General features: G+C 41.3%; 2 protein-coding genes across 3 annotated transcripts in view; both read left to right on the forward strand.

The window, feature by feature from the left end:
- Positions 1–5,669: 5,669 nt before the first annotated feature.
- Positions 5,670–13,997, forward strand: micu2 (mitochondrial calcium uptake 2). 2 transcript variants are annotated; one of them, XM_017460421.3, is made up of 12 exons: positions 5,672–5,902; positions 6,830–6,965; positions 7,813–7,844; positions 8,105–8,180; positions 8,282–8,329; positions 8,885–8,967; positions 10,244–10,291; positions 10,753–10,853; positions 11,322–11,493; positions 11,667–11,775; positions 11,974–12,131; positions 12,375–13,997. In XM_017460421.3, exons 1-12 carry the CDS (start codon positions 5,705–5,707, stop codon positions 12,474–12,476), a joined length of 1,263 nt encoding a protein of 420 aa, XP_017315910.1. In that variant the 5' UTR covers positions 5,672–5,704; the 3' UTR covers positions 12,477–13,997. The 2 variants fall into 2 exon arrangements, with proteins under 2 accessions (XP_047007845.1, XP_017315910.1); XM_047151889.2 differs by lacking the exon at positions 12,375–13,997 and having other exon boundaries at positions 5,670–5,902; positions 11,909–12,128.
- A 1,484-nt stretch (positions 13,998–15,481) lies between these two features.
- The window catches only part of nova1 (NOVA alternative splicing regulator 1), a 35,382-nt gene continuing 30,591 nt past the window's right edge, over positions 15,482–20,272 (forward strand). Inside the window, exon 1 of the mRNA XM_017459899.3 lies at positions 15,482–15,578. Within this exon, the coding sequence (XP_017315388.2) occupies positions 15,494–15,578 (85 nt within the window). The 5' untranslated portion in view covers positions 15,482–15,493. The remainder of the gene's footprint in view (positions 15,579–20,272) is intronic.

Consider the following 20,272-nt stretch of genomic DNA (forward strand, 5'->3'; position numbering starts at 1 on the left):
ATTTTGCTTATATATATATATATATATATATATATATATATATATATATATATATATATATATATATATATATATATGCAAAATAAATAACAGGATGTACTAGATCAAGTGCTACTTTATAAGTTTCTCCCAAATTCGTATTTTTCAGTAACCTCCTGTTACACTATTTTCAGTTACGTAACTGACTTATGCACGCGCGTAGCCCGACTCTGAATACGAGGAACTTTCCTCTATTTGAACGTGTCGCAGTTTTCTTACTCGTTAGCCGTATTACCCTCGTACCAAGCGAACGTCACGCACCGAACACGTCTAGACGGGTTCGAGGGGAAGGTTGTTCTGTCCGTCATAACGGCGAACGTTTATTTACAAACGTCCACACACAGACCAGCACGGCGTCAAAGCCCTTAATCGTAACATCACCTCACGTCACAGCAGTCGCAGTTTTATTCCGTTCGGATTAGATCGATTCTCGATGTACGTCTAAATACTTCACGTTACAGGAGTACAAACCGAGTGCGCGTGAAAAAGTTCCTTAGGCTGTCACGATACGTTCATAAGTTCACCGTTAGGATTTCACTCGAAACGTCGAAGGTCCTGACGTCATCTCTTGTCATGTTCGTCCATTTGACTGTAGAACGATTAGTTAAGTTCGGAGGTAGGGTGTTCGTGACATTGTTATGCTATTAAAGACCTTGTATATACGTATACATGTTTATACATATATTTGTATATATATATATATATATATATATATATATATATATATATATATAAAATAGTAAACACGACTTCTACAAGCTACACTGAATTAAGCAAAATCTTTTATTTACTTTTTATTAATCAGCAGAAATATAATGAGCTAAACGAAATGTATTACTCGCCGAAAGTGGTTTCTGACTTTATGACGAAGCGCTAAAGGTGCATTTACGTAGCCTTTGTAGACCCATGGAGTACACACACACACTCACACACACACACACACACACACACACATATGAACACATGTGACAGGAACACGTTCGTCACTCGATTCGCACTTTCAGAGCAAAAACCAGACCAGCCCGGAATATTCCCGCCATCACAGAGCGTGTGTTTTATACGCGTACCTGCTCTCGGTTACCCTCGACGACGGCGTCGCGAAGCGTCTGAACGTTCGCTCGTCACTCTCCGTGTTTGGAGGTCAAGCTCGGCCATATTTTTTTTCTTCTCCGTCTTCCAGTTTTTCATTGTGGAAAATTTTTTGTACTTTTAAAAGTTATCGTAAAGCCTGAATGCTGATTATGTCTGCGATGTTACAAACAACAACGACAACAACAAAATTCTCCCAGATCCGCCCCTTTAATTACGGATAGACGTGTGGTTGTGCTTTGATTTGTTGTTTGTCTTGTTTAGTCATAACCTTATGTGCCATAAAAGTAGCCAATTTTTCTAACTGTTCCCGAACGGCATCGCTGCGTTCGGGATGTGTTCGTACCGTCTGCGGGAGCGTCTGTGTTTTTCATTTATCGACCTGCACAAACGTGCGAAAGTACCCGAATCCGTTTATAGGGTGCCGGGTTTGTTGTTGGGTTTTTACTGCATCAGTAACATCCCTAGCGAACGTGTTTCCAATTCGTCATATTTCCATCACAGAATGCCGTTTGTCACGTTATCATGAACCGAATGTAAAATTCCCGACTCCTACGTTCACACTAGCGAGCGATAGAACGGCGTCCGACGTTTAAACCGGGATTTTCTCAAAGCAACAACTCCAGACGAAAGGCTTGAACGGTTCCTCGGGTCAGTCCTGTGGAGCAAGAGGTCCGACGTTTCTACGGTTCCCGTTTTTCTGTTCGATTCGCAAAGAAACCTACAGCCGTGGTTCCGTCTTCTCCTGTCACATACGACCTCTCATTAAATGTATATAGAGACGGTATGGAGAACGCTTGGAAGGAAGTAGGAGAGATCATCGGTGCCTCTAGGGAGTGTACATAACAAGTCCAATCTGAGTTTGAAGCTTGGTTTTCACACCGATTGGTTTAACTTGTTAACTATAACCCTTTCTTATTGTAATTTTCAAGCCACGCCTACAAGCGACGATGGTACAGATCGCTACACGCCAACAAGAGACGAACTGTAGACGAGCGCCAATGCTAGTGTGAATGTAGGTGAAGACATCGAGCATTGACGAGATTAACACATTGTTATCTCATACAGACCTGATCTGAGGTCAGTCTTCCTTCACCACTTAAAGCTAGCTCTGAGACGAGCTCTGTTTGTGTGTGTGTGTGTGTGTGTGTGTGTGTGTGTGTAAGAAATGTATGTGACACTGAAGGAGATATAGTATGTCACCAATCTTGGCTCTGGAGAACAGCCCCGAGAAAAGAGTGAGAGTGAGAGATAGAGAGAGAGAGAGAGAGAGAGAGAGAGAGAGAGAGAGAGAGAGAGAGAGAGAGAGAAGAAGATCTCAAATCCTGGCAAAGAGACCAGAGTGGAATGTAGGCCACCTGCTTTACCCATCACAGCACTTTCACAAGGTTTTACGTGTAGTTAGTTTGCTTCTCTCCGAGTGCCCTTGATCAAGGCTTGACCTTTAGGTGTACTCTGAGAGCACAGACGTAGAGAACGTATCAATCCTAATGACAATTTTGCAGGTTGTTAAAGAATTTGATGGTCATGGAGAGAAAAAAGGTAACCAGATATTTCAACACCATGTCATTTTACATCACGTCTGATGTTCAAACCATAAGGGATGCTACGGAATCCGGACTGTGCCCTTCTCGCCTGGTGTTGGGGTCATCGTTGGAAAAAAAAAAGAAGAAAAAAGCACAATATCACACCAACTAGATGATTTGGAGATGACTTCTGGGCTGCAGCATCTCTGGAACCAAGCCACCCACCCACCAAAACCCCCACCACGCTCTTCAAGAGTAAACGCAGAGATTTGTAGTTCCGCCACAAGAGGGCAGCGATGCTCACAGCTTCCAAGCTCCAGAACATTCTAGAGGAACTTTATTAGAACGTTCTCTTGTCTGACCCACAGGCACGGACAATAAAGAAGGTCTCGGTTTGCCACTTTTTCGGCTCCGTATCATCGCCGAGCTTGACCTCACCGCACTTACTTACACGTTTGTATTTTCTGTTCGCTGCTGTACAACGAGACATGGCCACCACGGGTTTGTTTTTACGTGGCCGAGACACGCGTGTGCCCCCGGACATCATGGACAAAGCGGAGATTGCGGGCACGCGCACCTTTATCTGATCGAAATAAACCATTTTCTCACAAAGGAACGTAGAAGAAAACCACTAATACGTTGCATGAATGAGAACATAGTGGAGATTCCTATGCAACAGCTGTGCATGTTTTATCCAAAGGGGCTCGAACCCCCAGCAAAAAGGACTGGTGATGATGATGATGATGATTATGATGATGATGATGATGATGATGATGATGAGAAAGTGAAATGCAGATAATGTGTATTAACTTGAGATGTGTCATTAAAACATTATGTACCGGTAGTCTGCTGGACTCATTACAGAGTTGTATATATCACCATGTTGTCAGGTCTTTATTTGGGTCATATTTGGGGGGAAAACCACTCTGATCATAATTAGAACACATGATTTGTTTTTAGAGTAAGTAAAAGTAGCTAAATTCATCTGAAGTGTGTGTGAGTATTGATGAATATGCCAATTGGACAGGAAAACTATAACCCACGTTCACTTTTAAGCTGATCTAGAGTCAGATTCTCTTCACGTGGCTCAATCCTAGTCATGATACACAAAATAGGGTTATGGCAATAGACGTGTCGAATGTATTAAACATCGTATCTTGTGGACGAAACAGAAAAATAGGAATTCAATCCTGAAAACACACGGGTCATGAGCCCTATTTGGACGGGATTACGGGATTTACGTGGTACAATTCCGTCACAATGCGCTAGCAGTGTTAAAAGAAGGTTTTGGAAGAAGCATGATCTGTATAGATATTGCATGACATTGACATATTCCACACTATCATGATCATGGTGTTCTTTAAATAAATTAATCCAATAATGTGAACCACATACACATGCCAGTGTATGAGTGTATATGCCGTACACACAAAATATTTCATATGATTATACACACTATTACGTGAAGGTCCATTGTGCTACTGGAATGTGTGACTGGGATAAAAGAGGAGGAGGACACGTGTTTCCATTCTTCTGCTGCGTTCACGCTCAGCTGTACCGCTCCCTGATATGACCGGTGAAACAGGTCTGCCTTGTTGAACTGGTCAGATGCGTCAGGGCTTGTTTCAAGGCCGTAAAACCCTGATTATCTGTATGTCTTTCTTATGGATCTATAGGTTACTATACACAATAAGAATAAAACACGCCATGTCATGCTGGAGCGTGAATCATTCCTCTGATTCCACGGCAATGTCATAAATAAAGTTTTGATTTACATTTACGTTTAATGTTGCGCGATGTCTGCGAAGCAGGTTAGTTCTCGATATCACATACATTATAGCAGCTATAAACACTGTCATTCCCTCAAAAGCCTGTCTGCAGCTTTACCTCTGACCATTACAGAGCGCTGACACTGGCGTCTCCTTCCGCACATGTTAAATAAACGTCTCCTAACAGGAAGCTAAAAAAGTTGTATGATATAGTTGTTACTATAGAAACTATAACGTATTTGATTTAATATAAACCTGTTGCTGTGTCCTAATTCGCCTACTCTCCGTCCTAAATAGTATCTGAGATTAGAATGAGTGTGTCCCAAATCGTAGTATGTTGAAGGTACCCGGATGGTCTACTATTTCCGGTAGATTTGGACACTTTTCAGATGATATTGCCCACAGCTCCTTGCACGAGGAAGGAAGGAGGAGTTTTGTGACCGTTCGCGTCGCCGGATTCAACCTGCAAACATGGCGGACGAGTGCAACGTCGGCGATGCATCTTCAGTGTTTAAGTGTAAGAACTTCAGTGTTATACGCGAGCCAAAGTTTTCTCTTGTCGCGTAATGATTAGATGTTGTGTAGGTGATATAGGGAATAATGAATGAAGAAAAGCTGAAATGCAACGAGGCGTGTGTTCACGGTGACGGCGTGCGTAACTAGGCAACAGCGTTCTCTTCCGTTACGTGACGTGTTAGTATGTCCCAGTGCTTGCGTACTCTTTTGCTACACGCTCAAACGTATGTGCTCTTTTTGTGACGAGAAAGTACATACTTTTGAGTGTGTAGCAAGAGAGTTATTTTAATGCATGCAAATTGGGACGCAGCATGTGATTTGCCTTGCAGCCGGAAATACCCTGCTGAAAAAAACCCCAATACAATTTGTAATGGTTTTAATGGTTATAATGGGAATTGTATTGCATTGTATGGGAGGTCTGAAATGGTCTGTACTGGTCCCTGTGGGTGGTAATTTGTTGCATTCTATTGGTGGTATGATATGATATGTCTAGTGGATACCATTAAGGACCAATACTGGAAATGGTAATGGTTTTAATGGTTGAATGGATTGCAGTGGTATTTGTGTGATGGTTTTTATTGGGGTTTTTTCTTTCTTTCAGCAGGGTATTATCAGAGCTGCTGTTCGTTAAAATTCTGACCAATCAGAATCGAGAATTCAAGGAAGCGCACATTATTAGCCACATTATTGTTCCGTTCAAATCCGCTAGATGGCGCCAGATCCACTGATTTCTCACAGCTCCAGCGGTTAACTTCCTGTTTGAAAATGGCGACGTGGGGCAGGTTCGGGGCGAGTCTGCGGAACTTTTTCCGGAGTTCCTGGACCCTGAGCAGTAAAGTCCCGCTGAATCCGGCGGTAGGAGGCGCGGTGTTGGGCTGCCTGGTCGCCGGCGGTGTTTTCCGGTATCGCCAAGAGCTGCGGTGGAAATGTTTACACCCGACTGTGTACGCCAAGGAGACCGCGGTAGGGGGAAAGCTTTCATGTGTCAAAGTCCCAACTACCTCTCTATCACCTGTGTGTCTACAAAAGTGTCGGAATAATACAGAAGTATTGCAGGATACTAGCCACATCATGACTTATGTAGTGCACAGGGATCTAAACCACTCCCAAGACCTCTAACGCTTCATGTTTACAGTTAAGGGTGGAACGGTATCATAGTTACGGTATGATCACTAAACACACAACATCACGGTTTTCCGTGTATCGCAGTACTTGTCAATGGTATCGCATTATAAACAAACAGGACTTCATTCATATGGCTTATTGCATCACATATGAGCTGTAATACATTGTTTACATGTAGTTGTTTGTTTGTTTACATATATGCGGTATATACGCAGATCGGCCATATCAATAAACCCACTGACATGTGAAGTGAATATCGTTTATTATTTCTTTACAATAGCGCCTATCAAGGGGGGAGGGGTGGAGATATATTAAGCACCAAGCGAGCAGTCAGTTCTCGAAGTTGATGTATTGGACGCAGGAAAAATGGGCAAGCGCAAGAATCTGAGCGAATCTGTGATGGCTAGATGACTGAGTCAGAACACCTGTAGAGTGTTCCAGGTATGCGGTGGTCAGTACCTACCAAGATCAAGAGGTCCTGTGGACTGGAGTCCGTGCCTCGACGGGTCAGAGCTTGTTTTGGCGGAACAAGGGGGACCTACGCGATATTATTTAGCAGGCGGTTTTAATGTTCCGATCGGTGTGTACGTTCCATTTATGCTCTGACTGTTGCTCGCAGGACTAGCCGTTTTTTTAAAAATGTTTGTTTATTTTTTTAAATGCTGACAAGTAAGCATGGTTGTAATGGGTTACAGGGTTGTGTGTTATAATAGGTTGTGTTTATGTGTGTGTGTGTGTGTGTGTGTGTGTGTTTTGTAATTATAGGATGATGACACCCCCGTCCCCGCAGTCTCGATGCGGCGTTTGCGCTTCAACCAGTTTGCCTCTGTGATTTATGAGCACGAGCCATATATGACACCCAGAGACTTCCTGTACTCCATCATGCTGGAGCATCTGGAACGTGAGACACACACACACACACACACACACACACACACATATATATACATATACCGAAATTCACTATTGTGTTTTCTATGATAGCTAGTTAGCAAGCCTGTTTATTAGCATGCTAATTGCCTGTCTACTCATGGGTGTGTCCGGCACGAGGGTAATAAACCATGCCGGTGTGGCCTGTTATTATATGCACACACGCGACCTGTAATAAACATTTACAGTGTGCATCTGTCAGGCAGTAATTATGCTTCCGAGCTGTAATATTGAATCAGCTGTTGAAGATGAATCGGATATTTGTTTATCTTGAGAAGCAAGTTTTCTTAAAGGAGTAAAACGATGAACAGCACTTTAACGTGAGTCTGAATGTAGCAGACGAGTGCTTGGTCAGGTTATCCTTCACGCTACAGGCGTGCGTTCTTTACGGAGAGTGCATCAGCTTTAAAAAAAAAAAAAAACCCATTGGCATTATTTTATGGATTAGACAACTCAACATAGCGAATTAAAAGCGTGATAAAATCATCGGTATCCCACACGCACACACTACGATTTCACAACCTCGATTTAGTATCTAGTGAATATGTTACACTGCGTACGTAATTATCTGTCGGAGCACGATGTAAATAAATAAATAAATAAAATGCAAAACAATGGGATGTGCTGGATCAACTGCTATTTTGTAAACGGATGAGTAATGAGGCTGGAAGCTATATTGTTTTCTTTTTTCTTTCTTTTTTTTTTTTTTTTATCTTTCTCTCTAATGGTTAAAGCCAGTCTGTTTTTCCTTGCACAGTGTGTGTTAGATGTTCTCTCACACGGTTTGTTTTACATCGTTGTTCATTTTCCCCATACAGATAAACTGAAAAAAAGGCACCTGACCAAAGCGGTGAGTGTAACTGCGCTTACAAAATAAACGTCAGTTTGTTGTATGTGACGTTAGCGCGATGTCGGTTTACTACGAGTCGAGACAGAGCGGTGAAGTGAGCGGGTTACGATGATACGGTTTAAAAAATAAAAAAAAAAGCGTGATGTAATAATTATGTAAGTGGCAACATTTGCTGGCGCGCACGTGCGTCTCAAACGTTTACAGATGTGCTAATTGTAAATGATTTCTGGCTCTGATAACCGTGATTGGCTGTTCGACAGGAAGTAGAAAAGATGCTGACGGTGGCTTCTAAAGCCAAGGCAGGAAACAATCTGTTCCGAGGAATTGGAGACAACGGTATATGTATACACACACACACACACACACACACACACACACACACACACGCACTTGTTCAGTCTTCTTTCCTGGCTTAACTCTCACTGGTGTGTTTACAGGGCTGATCTCCTACACCGAGTACCTGTTCCTCCTCACCATCCTCACCAGTAAGTTATTACCGTGCGCCACTTCTCGTCCGTTTCCACGGACACGGCACTGCTTCCTGATCTCCGATCTCTCCGCACTTTCCCACCACGAAACAGCTGCATCTTGGTATTTCGAAAGGAAATTAGACATTAGTGTTTTAATATGAACAAACATCCCAAATTCCAAACCGCAATCTTGAATAAGGAATCGAGAACTTGTTGGCTAGCCAGGTGTACCAGTGTTGCACATTTGTTATTCTGATTGTTTCTTTGTTTGTTTAAAGTTAGCCATGCAACCAGTAACAGCTAACTTATATAGCGTCAGAGTCTAGTGTAATTAGCGTACTAGCTAACAGGTTATTTCATTAGCTAGCTACTGATTAGGCTATAAAGGTAACAACAGGGGTTTTTTTGTTTTGTTTTTGTTTTGATTTTTTGCACTTCTTTGAAGGTTTTCTTTGATTGGATGAACATTTAGCATTAGCGGTTAACCTGGGTTAGCGAACTTTTTATCAATGATGGCTAATTATCTAAAGCACGCCGGGTTGTCTAAAGCGAACTGTGTTGCGATTCCAGAGCCACATACGGGATTCAACATCGCTTTCAAAATGCTCGACATCGACGGCAACGAGCAGGTGGACAAAAAGGAGTTCGAGAAGGTGAAGCACTGACTTTCACACTGTTTACCTTTTAATAGCTCGCACTGTAATAAAAATATATATAAATATATAAATGTAAACGTCCGTTTTAGAAGAACAAAACTGTTACGCAGTTCTTACATTTTGAATCTGATGTAATATTTTGACTATATTTACCCGTTAGTCCCATTTTGGCTCGACGGTGGTCTGTCTGTGACTTACCGAGGTCGGAAACGGAAAAGCGCCCCCAAGTTCTCAGTCTCCATGGCAACAGTTAAAGCAAAACCAGGGGTGATCTTTCTTTCTTTTTTTTTTTTGTTTTCTTTTTCTTTCTTCCTCTCCCATGCACCAGTGTGATGCTAAGCATCCTGTCCCTTTAAGAGCCTGATTTAAAGGGAAGCAGCGTCGTTATCCTTAGCATCGTTAGCATGTGGAGAACGTGCTGCATGAGTCGCGTTTGTTGACCTTGATTTCAAATACGAAAACGTAGACAAAAACGTAGCATCATCACGCACTAGCGTTATTATGCGTCTCTGGTTTCTTGGTTATAAATAAACCAATCGGTTGGAACGTTTAGCGTATTTTCTGGACTATGACGCACTCGTTTGGGAAAACTCACTAACTTTGCTTGGAGAAGTGGGGTAAGGGGTTCATCATTTATATGATCTTTAATTTTCTACACTGACTTTGCAGTCACTCATCTGGAAAGTCTCCTCAACCCCGAGTTCAGCATATGAGGTCATGAGAACATGGCTGCTCACGCCGTCAACAGTAAATAAAACATCATGTATAGTGCTTTTGGATCATTCAGTTGGTCTCATAGTGATAGTCTGGAAAATACGCTAACATTGCTTGGAATGGTGGAGAATGCAGAATCGTGGGTACTGTAGATATCTGACGCTGCCTTGTCTTTGTTAATGCTGTTCGAAGGATACTACGGATGAATGAGAGGTATGTACACCGGCATGATTACTAGAATTGGGATAAATCCGAGGAGTGTTGCGTTTAAGTAGAGAGTCTGCAGCAGGAAGTGGGCTTGCCTCAGTCCTGGAGAGCCACAGCACAGTCAAACCTGATAATTAGCTAATGAGTTGATTAATGATGGTGTTCTTGCTCTAATGAGGTAATGAGGCCCAACAGAACAGGAAAAACGCAAACAGTGCAGCAGCGTGGCCGCAAAACAGCACAGGGCTCCCCATCCCTGATCTGCAGACTGGGAACAGCCCGAAAATAAATAAATACATATATTACAAATTGTCTTCTGAATGTAAAATAATCCAGCTTCGTTGTTCCAAAGCTGAAGAAAATCATCAGACAAAGGAAGGTCGCTAAAGAGGTGGCAGAGGTGAGTTCAGTTTTTGTTTATCGTTGTCATCGTTGATTTATCTGCCTGAGTTCTTCAAAGAATTGTCCATACGTCCGTCGTAATCTAGCGACGGTTTTAGTTAAAGCTTGTGTCGTATTTGTATGTCACGTCAGTAAATATTGAAGATTTGACAGCTATATTCCTGTAGCATAACTTTCGAAAAATTGTCGTGATTTATAGTCGGCCAAGTATATTTTCAGAGTATAACGTGTTTAGCTAGATATAACTGGATTTTTAAAAATTGTCGACCTGGTGAGGCGGCGTTTATGGAAGGAGTCTCCAGCGTCAGCGCTTTGGAAGAGTCAGAGGTAAATCTGTAACTGTTAAGTTTCCCGACACCTTCAAGATTCTCGGTAACAGAATACGACAAGCTGCGTGTTTGATTGGTTTTGATAAAAACTTGGTGGGGAAATAAAGACAGCACTTCTTTATGTCTTCAGGCAGCCGCCTCGGAGGACAGCAACGAGCCCAGCACCACGCTGCAGGCCTTCTTCTTCGGCCGTAAGGGACAAAATAAACTGCAGTACACAGAGTTTTGCAGGTCTGTCTTCATGGTTGTGCGGCTCTTCTGCTAGTCTCCTCCACTTTCCTTGTATGAAGCCTTTTTTATGTACCAGAGATCCACAGTAAACATGCAACAACCTCCATCTATCACTGATTTTTATTTTTAAAGCTAAAAACATTATTTTAATTATTGTACTTAAAAAAAAAAAAAATAATAATAATAATAATAAATTTTCAACACTTCATTATATATTTGATATGATTATTTTTCTTCTTCCTTTCACTGCTATATAAATGATTTATTATTATTCTTGTTGTTGTTGACAGTCATATTTTTGCCAAAAATGAAAATAACGTCTTCTCTTCTCCCGGAATATAGTCAGTTTAAGGAAATTTATGTCAAATACATATAAAAAAGGTTGCTTTTTTTTTTTTTTTTTTTTTTTTTTTTTTGTAGCTGTTAAAAGTGCGTATGTATTTATGTATTTTTTTTGCTGGTGTGCAGGTTCATGGAGGATCTACAGGCGGAGGTGCAGGAGATGGAGTTTCTCCAGTTCTCCAAAGGCATGGACACCATGAGGAGGGAGGACTTCGCTGATTGGCTGCTGCACTACACCAACGAAGAAGACAACTCTGACTACTTGGAGAACCTGAGGAAGAGAATACCGACGGGACAGGTGAGCGGTTTTAGTTCTGCATCGGATGTACCGTTTTCACTCTGAGACTAGCCTTCGTCTGGGTCTGTCTGTCTACGGCACTGACATCTGGAGCACTGAGGCAAAAACCTTCTAGTAAAGTCTGTCTTCTGTATCTCTCTCTCTCTCTCTCTCTCTTTCTCTGTGTGTGTTAGAGCATCAATTTTGAGGAGTTTAAAGCCTTCTGTCTCTTCACCAACAACCTGGAGGACTTTTCCATCTCAGTGAAGATGATTGCAGATGCCAACAGACCAATTGGAATGGGTAACATTTTTGTGTGTTTGTTACAAGGAACTAATATCGTATCAAGATGTTTAGACATGGATTGATAACAAATATATCGTGAGGTTGTTGTTATTATATGACCGTGTCATTATCATATTGTCATATTGCCCAGCCCTACCATTACGTTGCTGTATCACCCAGCATGCTTTGCTTTCTTCTGCCGTCGCTCCACTGCAGCTCAGTTTAAGAGAGCCGTGAAGATCGCCACAGGACAGGACCTCTCGGAGAACGTTCTGGATACAGTGTTTCAAATCTTCGACCTAGACGGAGACAACTGTCTCAGCCATGAAGAGTTCATCGCCGTGATGAAGGACCGAATGCTGCGAGGTCTCAGGGTGAGAGATCAAACCTAAACAATCTCGTTATCCCAGTAATCAGTTCTATATAATCAGTTCGATGTTATTGTTTTATTTTTTTTGCGTTTTTGTTGTCCCTTGTTCCTTTACTATTTTAATGCGTTAACTAGTTCTTGTTGTTTTACAATTTTTGCAACTCCATGATGACCGAGCATCAATATGTCAAATTTTTGCGCAGTTGTCTTTTCTTTTGACATGGCGTCTCTCTGTGCGTGCTGACAGGTTCAGTCCCAGCAGGGCGTGTCCGGTTTCTGGAAGTGTGTGAAGAAAGAAACGCTGAAAGGAGCTCAGGAGGCTCTCAGTCACAGCAACAGCCCTTTCTGAGAGGAAATATGTCTGTTCCAGGGGTGGGGCTTGTGGCATTAGGGGTGTGGCTATTCAAATTTGATTATGGTAAAGTAGACAAGCTGGCACCTGGAGCTGCAGCACGCTGGTCTATTAGATCCTCCATGGCACGTGGCCACTTTCTCAGCTGACTCTGTCGGTGTTTTATCCATGTTAAATTCCACAATGTCCCAATTTCATGATACATGTATTTTTGTGTTACAAGTTATGCAAAGTCACATCACCTTTACGTATGATATTCTGAAGACCGTGTGATACTGATATTGTTTTTGTTGAGTATCACAGTATGTCGTAGAACCAGTTCTCAGCACACGGCAATCATTTTTCTTCCAGGATGCTTTATTATTTGGAAAGTTCTGACTGAATATCCAAACTGATTGACAGGAATTGTTTTGGTCTAAAATGTTTACAGAGACTCACCATTAGCTACTAAAGTGGCATTATAATTTTTGGTTGTTCTGGGTCCTACAGGGCAAAGAATTAAGGCACTTTTCACTTCATTATTAATAAACAGATTCAGGTTTGGGGCTTTAAATATTTGAAATATGAAACATTTATATGAAAAATGAAATATTTTTACATGCTTGTACCCTATATTTTATTTCTGTCCCTCTCTGTTAAAATTGTGGTAGTCCAATATTTCTAAAATTCTCTTCCGGTGCTTTCACGCCTATCAGTCCGGTTCCTGAATCTGATTCAGAGTGAAATTGATACTCTTGGTTTGATTTGATTTGATTTGATTTGGTTCGTTTTCTCACTGCACATACTTTAACGAACCAAAACGTGGAAAAAAAAAAACAACAACCATTGGCTGAGGAATGTGTAGGCGCATGTATAAAACCCCTTCCTTTAATTGGTCCAGAAAAACAACAGAAAAAAGTAAACAAACGTTTACCAAGATATCATAAAAATCACCTGAACACCAAGACCATAGAACCACACTCGATATATTACTACTGTAGATTGTTATAGAACGTACTAGCTTCAAACATTTTGTGTTCAAAGATCCACAGTTTATTTACACATCGCCGTTTCTGCAGGCTCTGTTTTGCACCTCGCGGCTCAATTGGAAGCTCACATCTACAGAAAAACGTCGTCCACAACCCGAAACACACAACACGTTTTGCTTTACTTCCTGCGTTTGGGCTGATTCAGGATCAAATCATGTTCTCGCTGCAATGGAACCACTCCAGAGTTTAATTTGAACCACACAGAGATGGTCTCTGGACGGTTGTTTTGGTCCGCACCTGAACGTGACCGCTGTGTTCTCACCTGCGTAAACGTACCGCACCAAAGAGGAAAATGCACCAGGGTACAATTTTAAACTGTCTAAACACTGCATATGTGAAAGCACCCTTAGTTGGAGATGTATTTTATGCTCTCTGTCTGTTTTTGTTTTTTTAATCACAGTAATCTAATTTAATGCAAATGTGAGCAAAAGCCTATTTTCCCCTTTTTCCTTGTCTGGCGTTTAAATAAATGAAAAAACATTCAATTAAATGTGCATGCTTCAAAGTTTTCATGACTTGAAACTGCATACTACTAGTACAATAATAATAATAATAATAATAAAAACTGTTTTTTTCCTTTTATTATTGTTATGGACTGTGACTAAAAGTGCTTTACATACAATTGACCTATCATTTCAAGATTTAAATGAAATTTTTAAAAAATGAGGGCAGAAATGCAATTTTTTAAAAATGCACATCCACAACATATATTAATTCAAATCAAAATATTCAATTCAATTCAATTTTATTTGTATAGTGCTTTTTACAATAGACATTGTCTCAAAGCAGCTTTACAGAAACATATAAACACGGAACACAGATATTAAAAGTGCGAATTCATCCCAACCGAGCGAGCCGCAGGCGACGGTGGAGAAAAACAAGCAGCAAAAACTTCTGAACTTTTCAACACGTCACGCGTCTTCCCGCGCTCTCGCTTCTGATTGGTCGGAAGGTGATGCGCGAGGCCAGCGGCGCTCGAGCGCTGATGAGTGATTATTCACTCATGAAAAAAGAAAAAAAAAAATCACTAAGGGGCGAAAAAATAAGTCAAAAACTGCTTAATTTCTGTGTGAAAAGGCGTTTAGAGCAGCGCACTGTATCTCTAACTGGTATTTTAGTGGTCAGGGTTGAACCGAGCGAGGACTCAGACCTACTTGTGTGTTTTCAGTGATTCGGCTAGGTATTTAACTTTCTTTACCTTTTTGTTGACAAAGTTCAAGCTAGTGCTAACATATTTCTGAGGGCGACAGATTTTAGTTTTCTCTCGACACACTTGACTAAAAAACGTACACTACTGCACTAAATAGTGTGCCGAAAGAGTACACAGGATTACCTATACTGTTTAGTCCGGGAGTACGCGTTTGTGGACTGACCGCACAGGCACGGAGCTATTCGCTCTAAATTTACCTCAGAAATCAGATTATTATTATTTTTTTTAGCTTTAGCTTGAACTTTGTCAACACCGTTGTGAGCTAAATGAATGAATGAATGAATGAATGAATGAAAAGATGTAAGTGTCCATACTGAGCATACTCCCGCACTAGGTAGTGTTTGAGAATAGCACCCCAGCTTGCCGAGGCTACTACTGAGTGCGGGAGTGCGCTAGTTTGGGACGTAGACTGAAGCGTCTCAAGTGTCGGAGTCTCGGGCGCGCGCTGCTGTGAATAAGCTAGCTTAGCTTTACCACAATGAATTTATATCAAAAAATAAAATAATAATAAAAAATTCCGTTTCGGAGGAGAAACAAGGTTTGTGGGGTTGTTTGAAAACAAAACCCTTTTAAAAATAAATAAATAAATAAAACTCGCGACGCACGACGAGACCTTTTTTTTTTTTTTTTTTTTTTAAAATCACCATCTTCCCTCCGGGTTTCGGTGGGAAATGATGGCCGGCGGGGCGCTTCAGCAGAACGGGATAACGGTGACGGTGCTCTCGGCTCAGGAGCAGCAGCAGCAGGTCCCGCTGCCGCCCTCACAGCCCTCGCACATGGAGTCCGAGGCGCTGGATTCCCGAAAAAGACCGCTGGAGACTCCGACTGAGGCGGGAAGCACCAAGCGCACTAACACAGGAGGTAAGAGCGGCGATGCGCGCGGGTTCCTCACGGCACGCGCGGCTTCTTACACCACCGACTACCGAGAGAACCACTTTACACCAAAACACATTTAAATACTCAGTAAACGGTTGAGCGGTTAGAGCTTTTTACCTCACGCCTCACGTGACGTGTCCTGTGATCTGATGTGATACTAATTGATTTCCGTTAGATTGGAGTTCACACTCCCCCTGAATCAACACAGTTTCATCTGTCTGCATCCTATATAGTATTAGCAACCTGCTAACGACAGTTTGAGGGAGGAAAAAAAACAATACTGAATTGTACTTTGTGTGTGTGTGTGTGTGTGTGTGTGTGTGTGCTGGATAGAGTATACATTTACAGGTACATAAGTGACCTTTTAGTACCTTTTAAAGTTGTAAATGGACACTACTTACACCTTTCTAAGTCAAGGATATGTATAAGGTCCAGTTGATTGAACTTCCTCTATGAAAAGTGACCCCTTTTTCAGTTTATCACCCCTTTTTTTCCCAGCAGTGTGTGGATGTTATATCGCGATTATGCAGTCTAATAGAACAACAAAACGGCATGCACCCTGACTCTTTGTATGAAATAATGTTATTATTTTCAGTGTTTACCTTTGCCTCACACGTCTGGCGTTGGAGGTTCGAATCCTGCCTCTGCCCTGTGTGCGAGGAGCTTGCATGTTGCCTTGGGGGTTTCCTCTGGGTACTCCGGTTTCGTCCCCCAGTCCAAAGAAAAGCGCTGTAGGCTGATTGGCATGTCCAAATTGTCTGTAGTGTGTGAATGTGTGTGTGTGATTGTGCCCTGCGATGGGTTGGCACCCTGGTCAGGGTGTCCTGTGCCTTGTGCCATGAGTTCCCTGGGATGGCCTCCAGGCTCACCTGCGACCCTGTGTAGGATAAGCGGTACGGAAAATGGACGGACGGATAGATATATTTTTCATGTAAAACAAAAAAGTCAATTTGCAGCCAGATTAGACAGTCTCTTTTACCTACACTCTCAGAAAGAAGGGTACTAAACTGTACCTTTTGTTGTCACAGGGGTGGTACCTCTGACATGCATGCATACTGTTGTACCTTTAGATCAACTCTTTTAATTAGAATGGTGCCTGTAGTGCGCCTTTAACAGTTTACTCTAAAATAAATAATTATGGTCCATTTATGTATCTTAATAAATCATTTGTAAAGGTACACTGTATTCACATTGCCAGGAGAAATATACATATCCAAAGTACAGAAGGTGTACCTGAGAGGGTACCAATTCAAGGTACAGGTACCAAAGGTTCAAGGTACCAAAGGAAAGGTACAGTTATTGCTTCTTTTTTAGAGAATGCAATTAGATTCAAATTAATAAATGTTTTTTGTTTGTTTGTTTTTGTTGTTGTTTTTTTTAAACTTTGAAATACATACAGGGGTATTCATATACTACACAGCACAATCTAAGCTTGTTGTTTTTGATGTCTCAAAAATAAAAAGTTAAAAAATAAAAGGGAAGGAAAGGTAGTGTCATAGGAAGGCTAGTGCAGTGTGCTTACTTTGTTTTATTAATATAACACTTTCACAGAAGAGTATTACAGCTGCACCAGGAATATTTCGATGCAATGCCATGTTACCATGTCAGACAACATCACACAAATGAGACATTAATGACATCATAAAATGTCAAGTTTAATGTGTTTCAATTGAAGATCAACCCAGCACAGATACTCACTATCAGATCAGCATGTGTGTAAAAGTATGATCGGACATTTGTAAAATGTTTATCTGTATGCGTGTCTGTAAATAGTGAAGAATTTGCCAGAAAAAGTCCAAGAAGCCGTCAAAGAAAGTTTTGCGTATTATTTAAAATGAGAGAACGTGAAAATCTGATTATCTTTCTATCAATCAGTCAACTCTCTCTCTCTCTCTCTCTCTCTCTCTCTCTCTCTCTCTCTCTGGTCACAAGCTGGCCTTCTTTGTGGGGATCGGGCTAAATTGAGCGGAAAATGAATGAAGCGCTTAATGCTCACAGCAGCTGCTGAAGGCGAACCCTTTTCACACATGGTAACAAACGCCAGTAACACAAAAGCCTTCCTCCTCCTTCTCGGCCTTTATTAGCAGCTCATTAGGATCCCATAGGCTGTATACCAGTTCTGCCGTGGTAAAGATGAGAAGATGTAACACAGAAGTGTTTGTTTGCTGTTTTTCAGCGGACGTCCTGTTGACTCAGATTGTCTCTCTTGAATTGTAACATGTATTTAAAATAAATAAAACACCCAGTGTATCTTCTGTTTATCTTAATGATGATCAATGTCGATGCAAAACGGACCCTTGGACATACTTCCTGATGGCAGGTGTGTAAATAACAAAATGAATTAATAATGATTAATGAACAGTGTGAAATAATATCGTATTATTGTACCTTTAAAACCTGACTGCAGTTACTAGGCAGTTGGAGTGACATTTCTGCCCACCGTTAATTTATTTCTTTTTTTTTTCAAATTTGAGAAGATCTCTTGTTTGGTGGACATTTACCGATGGACCCATGATGGAGTAGCGACTGTCGTTAAGGCATTGAGTTACTGATCGAAAGGTCGTGAGTTCAGATCCTAGCACTGCCAAGCTGCCAATGTTGGGTCTTTGAGCAAAACCCTTAACCCTCAACTGCTCGGTTGTGTCCTGTCTTGAGCGTGGATAAAAACATCAGTCAAACGAGAACACGTGATGTACCCTTAAATTAGCTTGTCTGAGTCTGTTTAGATTCATGTTCTCTACAATAAAGCAACATATAACTTTATTAACATGCTGCATGCGTAGTAAAGTATCAGATTTAAAAAAAAAAAGTTGTGTGTGTGTAAATATTTTGCAGTTGACTGATAGCCACAGAACAGAAGCCTGCTGAGGAGACTTAATGTGTTTGTGTGTGTGAGGAGAAGAGCAGCTGTCCTGTGAACCCGGAGCCATGCTTTTGTGTGATTGTAGCAACATCTTTGCAGAATGTCTAAGAGGAATGTAGCTAATGCAAACACACACACACACACACACACACACACACACACACACACACACACCGCTCTGACTGATACCACCCATGGAAAGAATTGTTCAGAGCTGAAGGGCTTTTTAGTCAGACAATCCAGGGACGGTGTAGCATTTAAGACTGGAAAAGTTATGGTTCTGATTGGTTGTTTAATTCATTCTGGTGAATCAAGTTAGAGAAAAAAACAACTCTGTACTGGATTTATCTGGAATGCAGTAGGAATAATCAGAGTCTACTGCTTACAGGCTCATCTAAAAAAAAAAATTGGAATATTGTGGTTAGTTTATTTTTTTCTGTAATTGAATTCAAAAAGTGGAACTTTCATATATTCTAGTTTCATTACACGTAAAGTGAAATATTTCTCACCTTTTTCGTTTTAATCTCGATGATCACGGCTTACAGCTCACGGAAATACAATAAAAAATTCCAGTATCTCAAAATATTAGAGTAAAGACTTTATAATGCAGAAATGTCGACCTTCTGAAAAGTATGTCGATTTATGCGCTCAATACTTGGTCGGTATGGAAACAAACTCTTCCATGATATTCAAATTTTTTGAGATGCACCTGTGCTTGCTGTAGGACACTGGGCAATATTTTTTATCTCCTGCATCTGACTTCACTTTGAAAACCGGCAACAAAGCAAGTTATTTATCTGTCTCGTAACGGCTGTACGTGTTTGCGTTTGCGACGTTTTGACCCAGCGCTGTGGCGATACGGGAGACACCTGGAAACTACTTTTTAATGATTTCTCCGCTAAAACAGTGGTGAGACCACGAGCAAATAAAACAACAGTTCACTGAAGGGGAAAGGACGTGGGACTGTGGGGAAAAACTTCGGGTAGCAGTTACTTTCACTTTGTGCCAAATTTATCTAGATTAACTCGAACCTGTGAATTCACAATTGTAGGTCTTGTGAGCCGTTCGAACCCGAGTTTCAAACTGCTCTTTGGCCTACAGTTGATTTGATAAAAATGGAGGAACTGGTCATTAATAATTAGTAGTCACCCCAGACTTTCACCACACTGTTTTCTTCCTGTCACCTGGTGCACATCTGAAAAAACAAAGCAAAAAGCTTTCTTTTGCCTGCCAGCTTTGGCTTTCTATGTTTACGACTTGTACCTACACTGTTTACGAATGTATGCATTTCTAAAATCTGTGGCTTGATGCTTAGTGTTCGATACAGAGGTGGACACTGACAGGAGCTCTCAGGCTTTTATTCTGTCTTTCCCCCTCTATTCTCCATTATTCATCCACATTTCATGAATTTCTGAGGTAAATGATTAGTTGTGCTGTCAGACTGTTACTGATATAGATAGATAGCGAGATAGACTCTTCAGATGTTTAAAGCATAACATCAATTCCATGGGGTTCTTCAGTCCCGAGAGTGTAGATGAGCTCCACTTCATTGCTGCCATAGCAACTAGCAATGCTAACAGAGATGTTATTAATGTCACGTCCATCGCCGTGGAATTGTCTCACCGCTGCAAAGGAAAAATCCTTCATTCTGATAGTACGAAAGGAACCAATCTTCTCTCGGTACACCCGATGTAGTACAGCTGATTGCATCTCATGCAGCAGAGACAGTAATAAGCTCTTGTCGTGATGCATGAGGAGGAAAAAAGTGACCCTTTAGGGCCTGCGAGTTTTGCATTCAGCACAGCTTGGAACGACT

Source organism: Ictalurus punctatus, chromosome 28, assembly GCF_001660625.3.
Source record: "Ictalurus punctatus breed USDA103 chromosome 28, Coco_2.0, whole genome shotgun sequence".
NCBI classification, from domain to species: Eukaryota; Metazoa; Chordata; class Actinopteri; order Siluriformes; family Ictaluridae; genus Ictalurus; species Ictalurus punctatus.

Excerpts from the sequence above, each read along its gene's own strand:
- micu2 (XM_017460421.3), top strand. The coding sequence starts at position 5,705 with ATGGCGACGTGGGGCAGGTTCGGGGCGAGTCTGCGGAACTTTTTCCGG. Across the intron at positions 5,903-6,829 it reads TGTACGCCAAGGAGACCGCG|GATGATGACACCCCCGTCCC; the intron begins GTAGGGGGAAAG and ends TTGTAATTATAG. Across the intron at positions 11,494-11,666 it reads AGAGAATACCGACGGGACAG|AGCATCAATTTTGAGGAGTT; the intron begins GTGAGCGGTTTT and ends TGTGTGTGTTAG.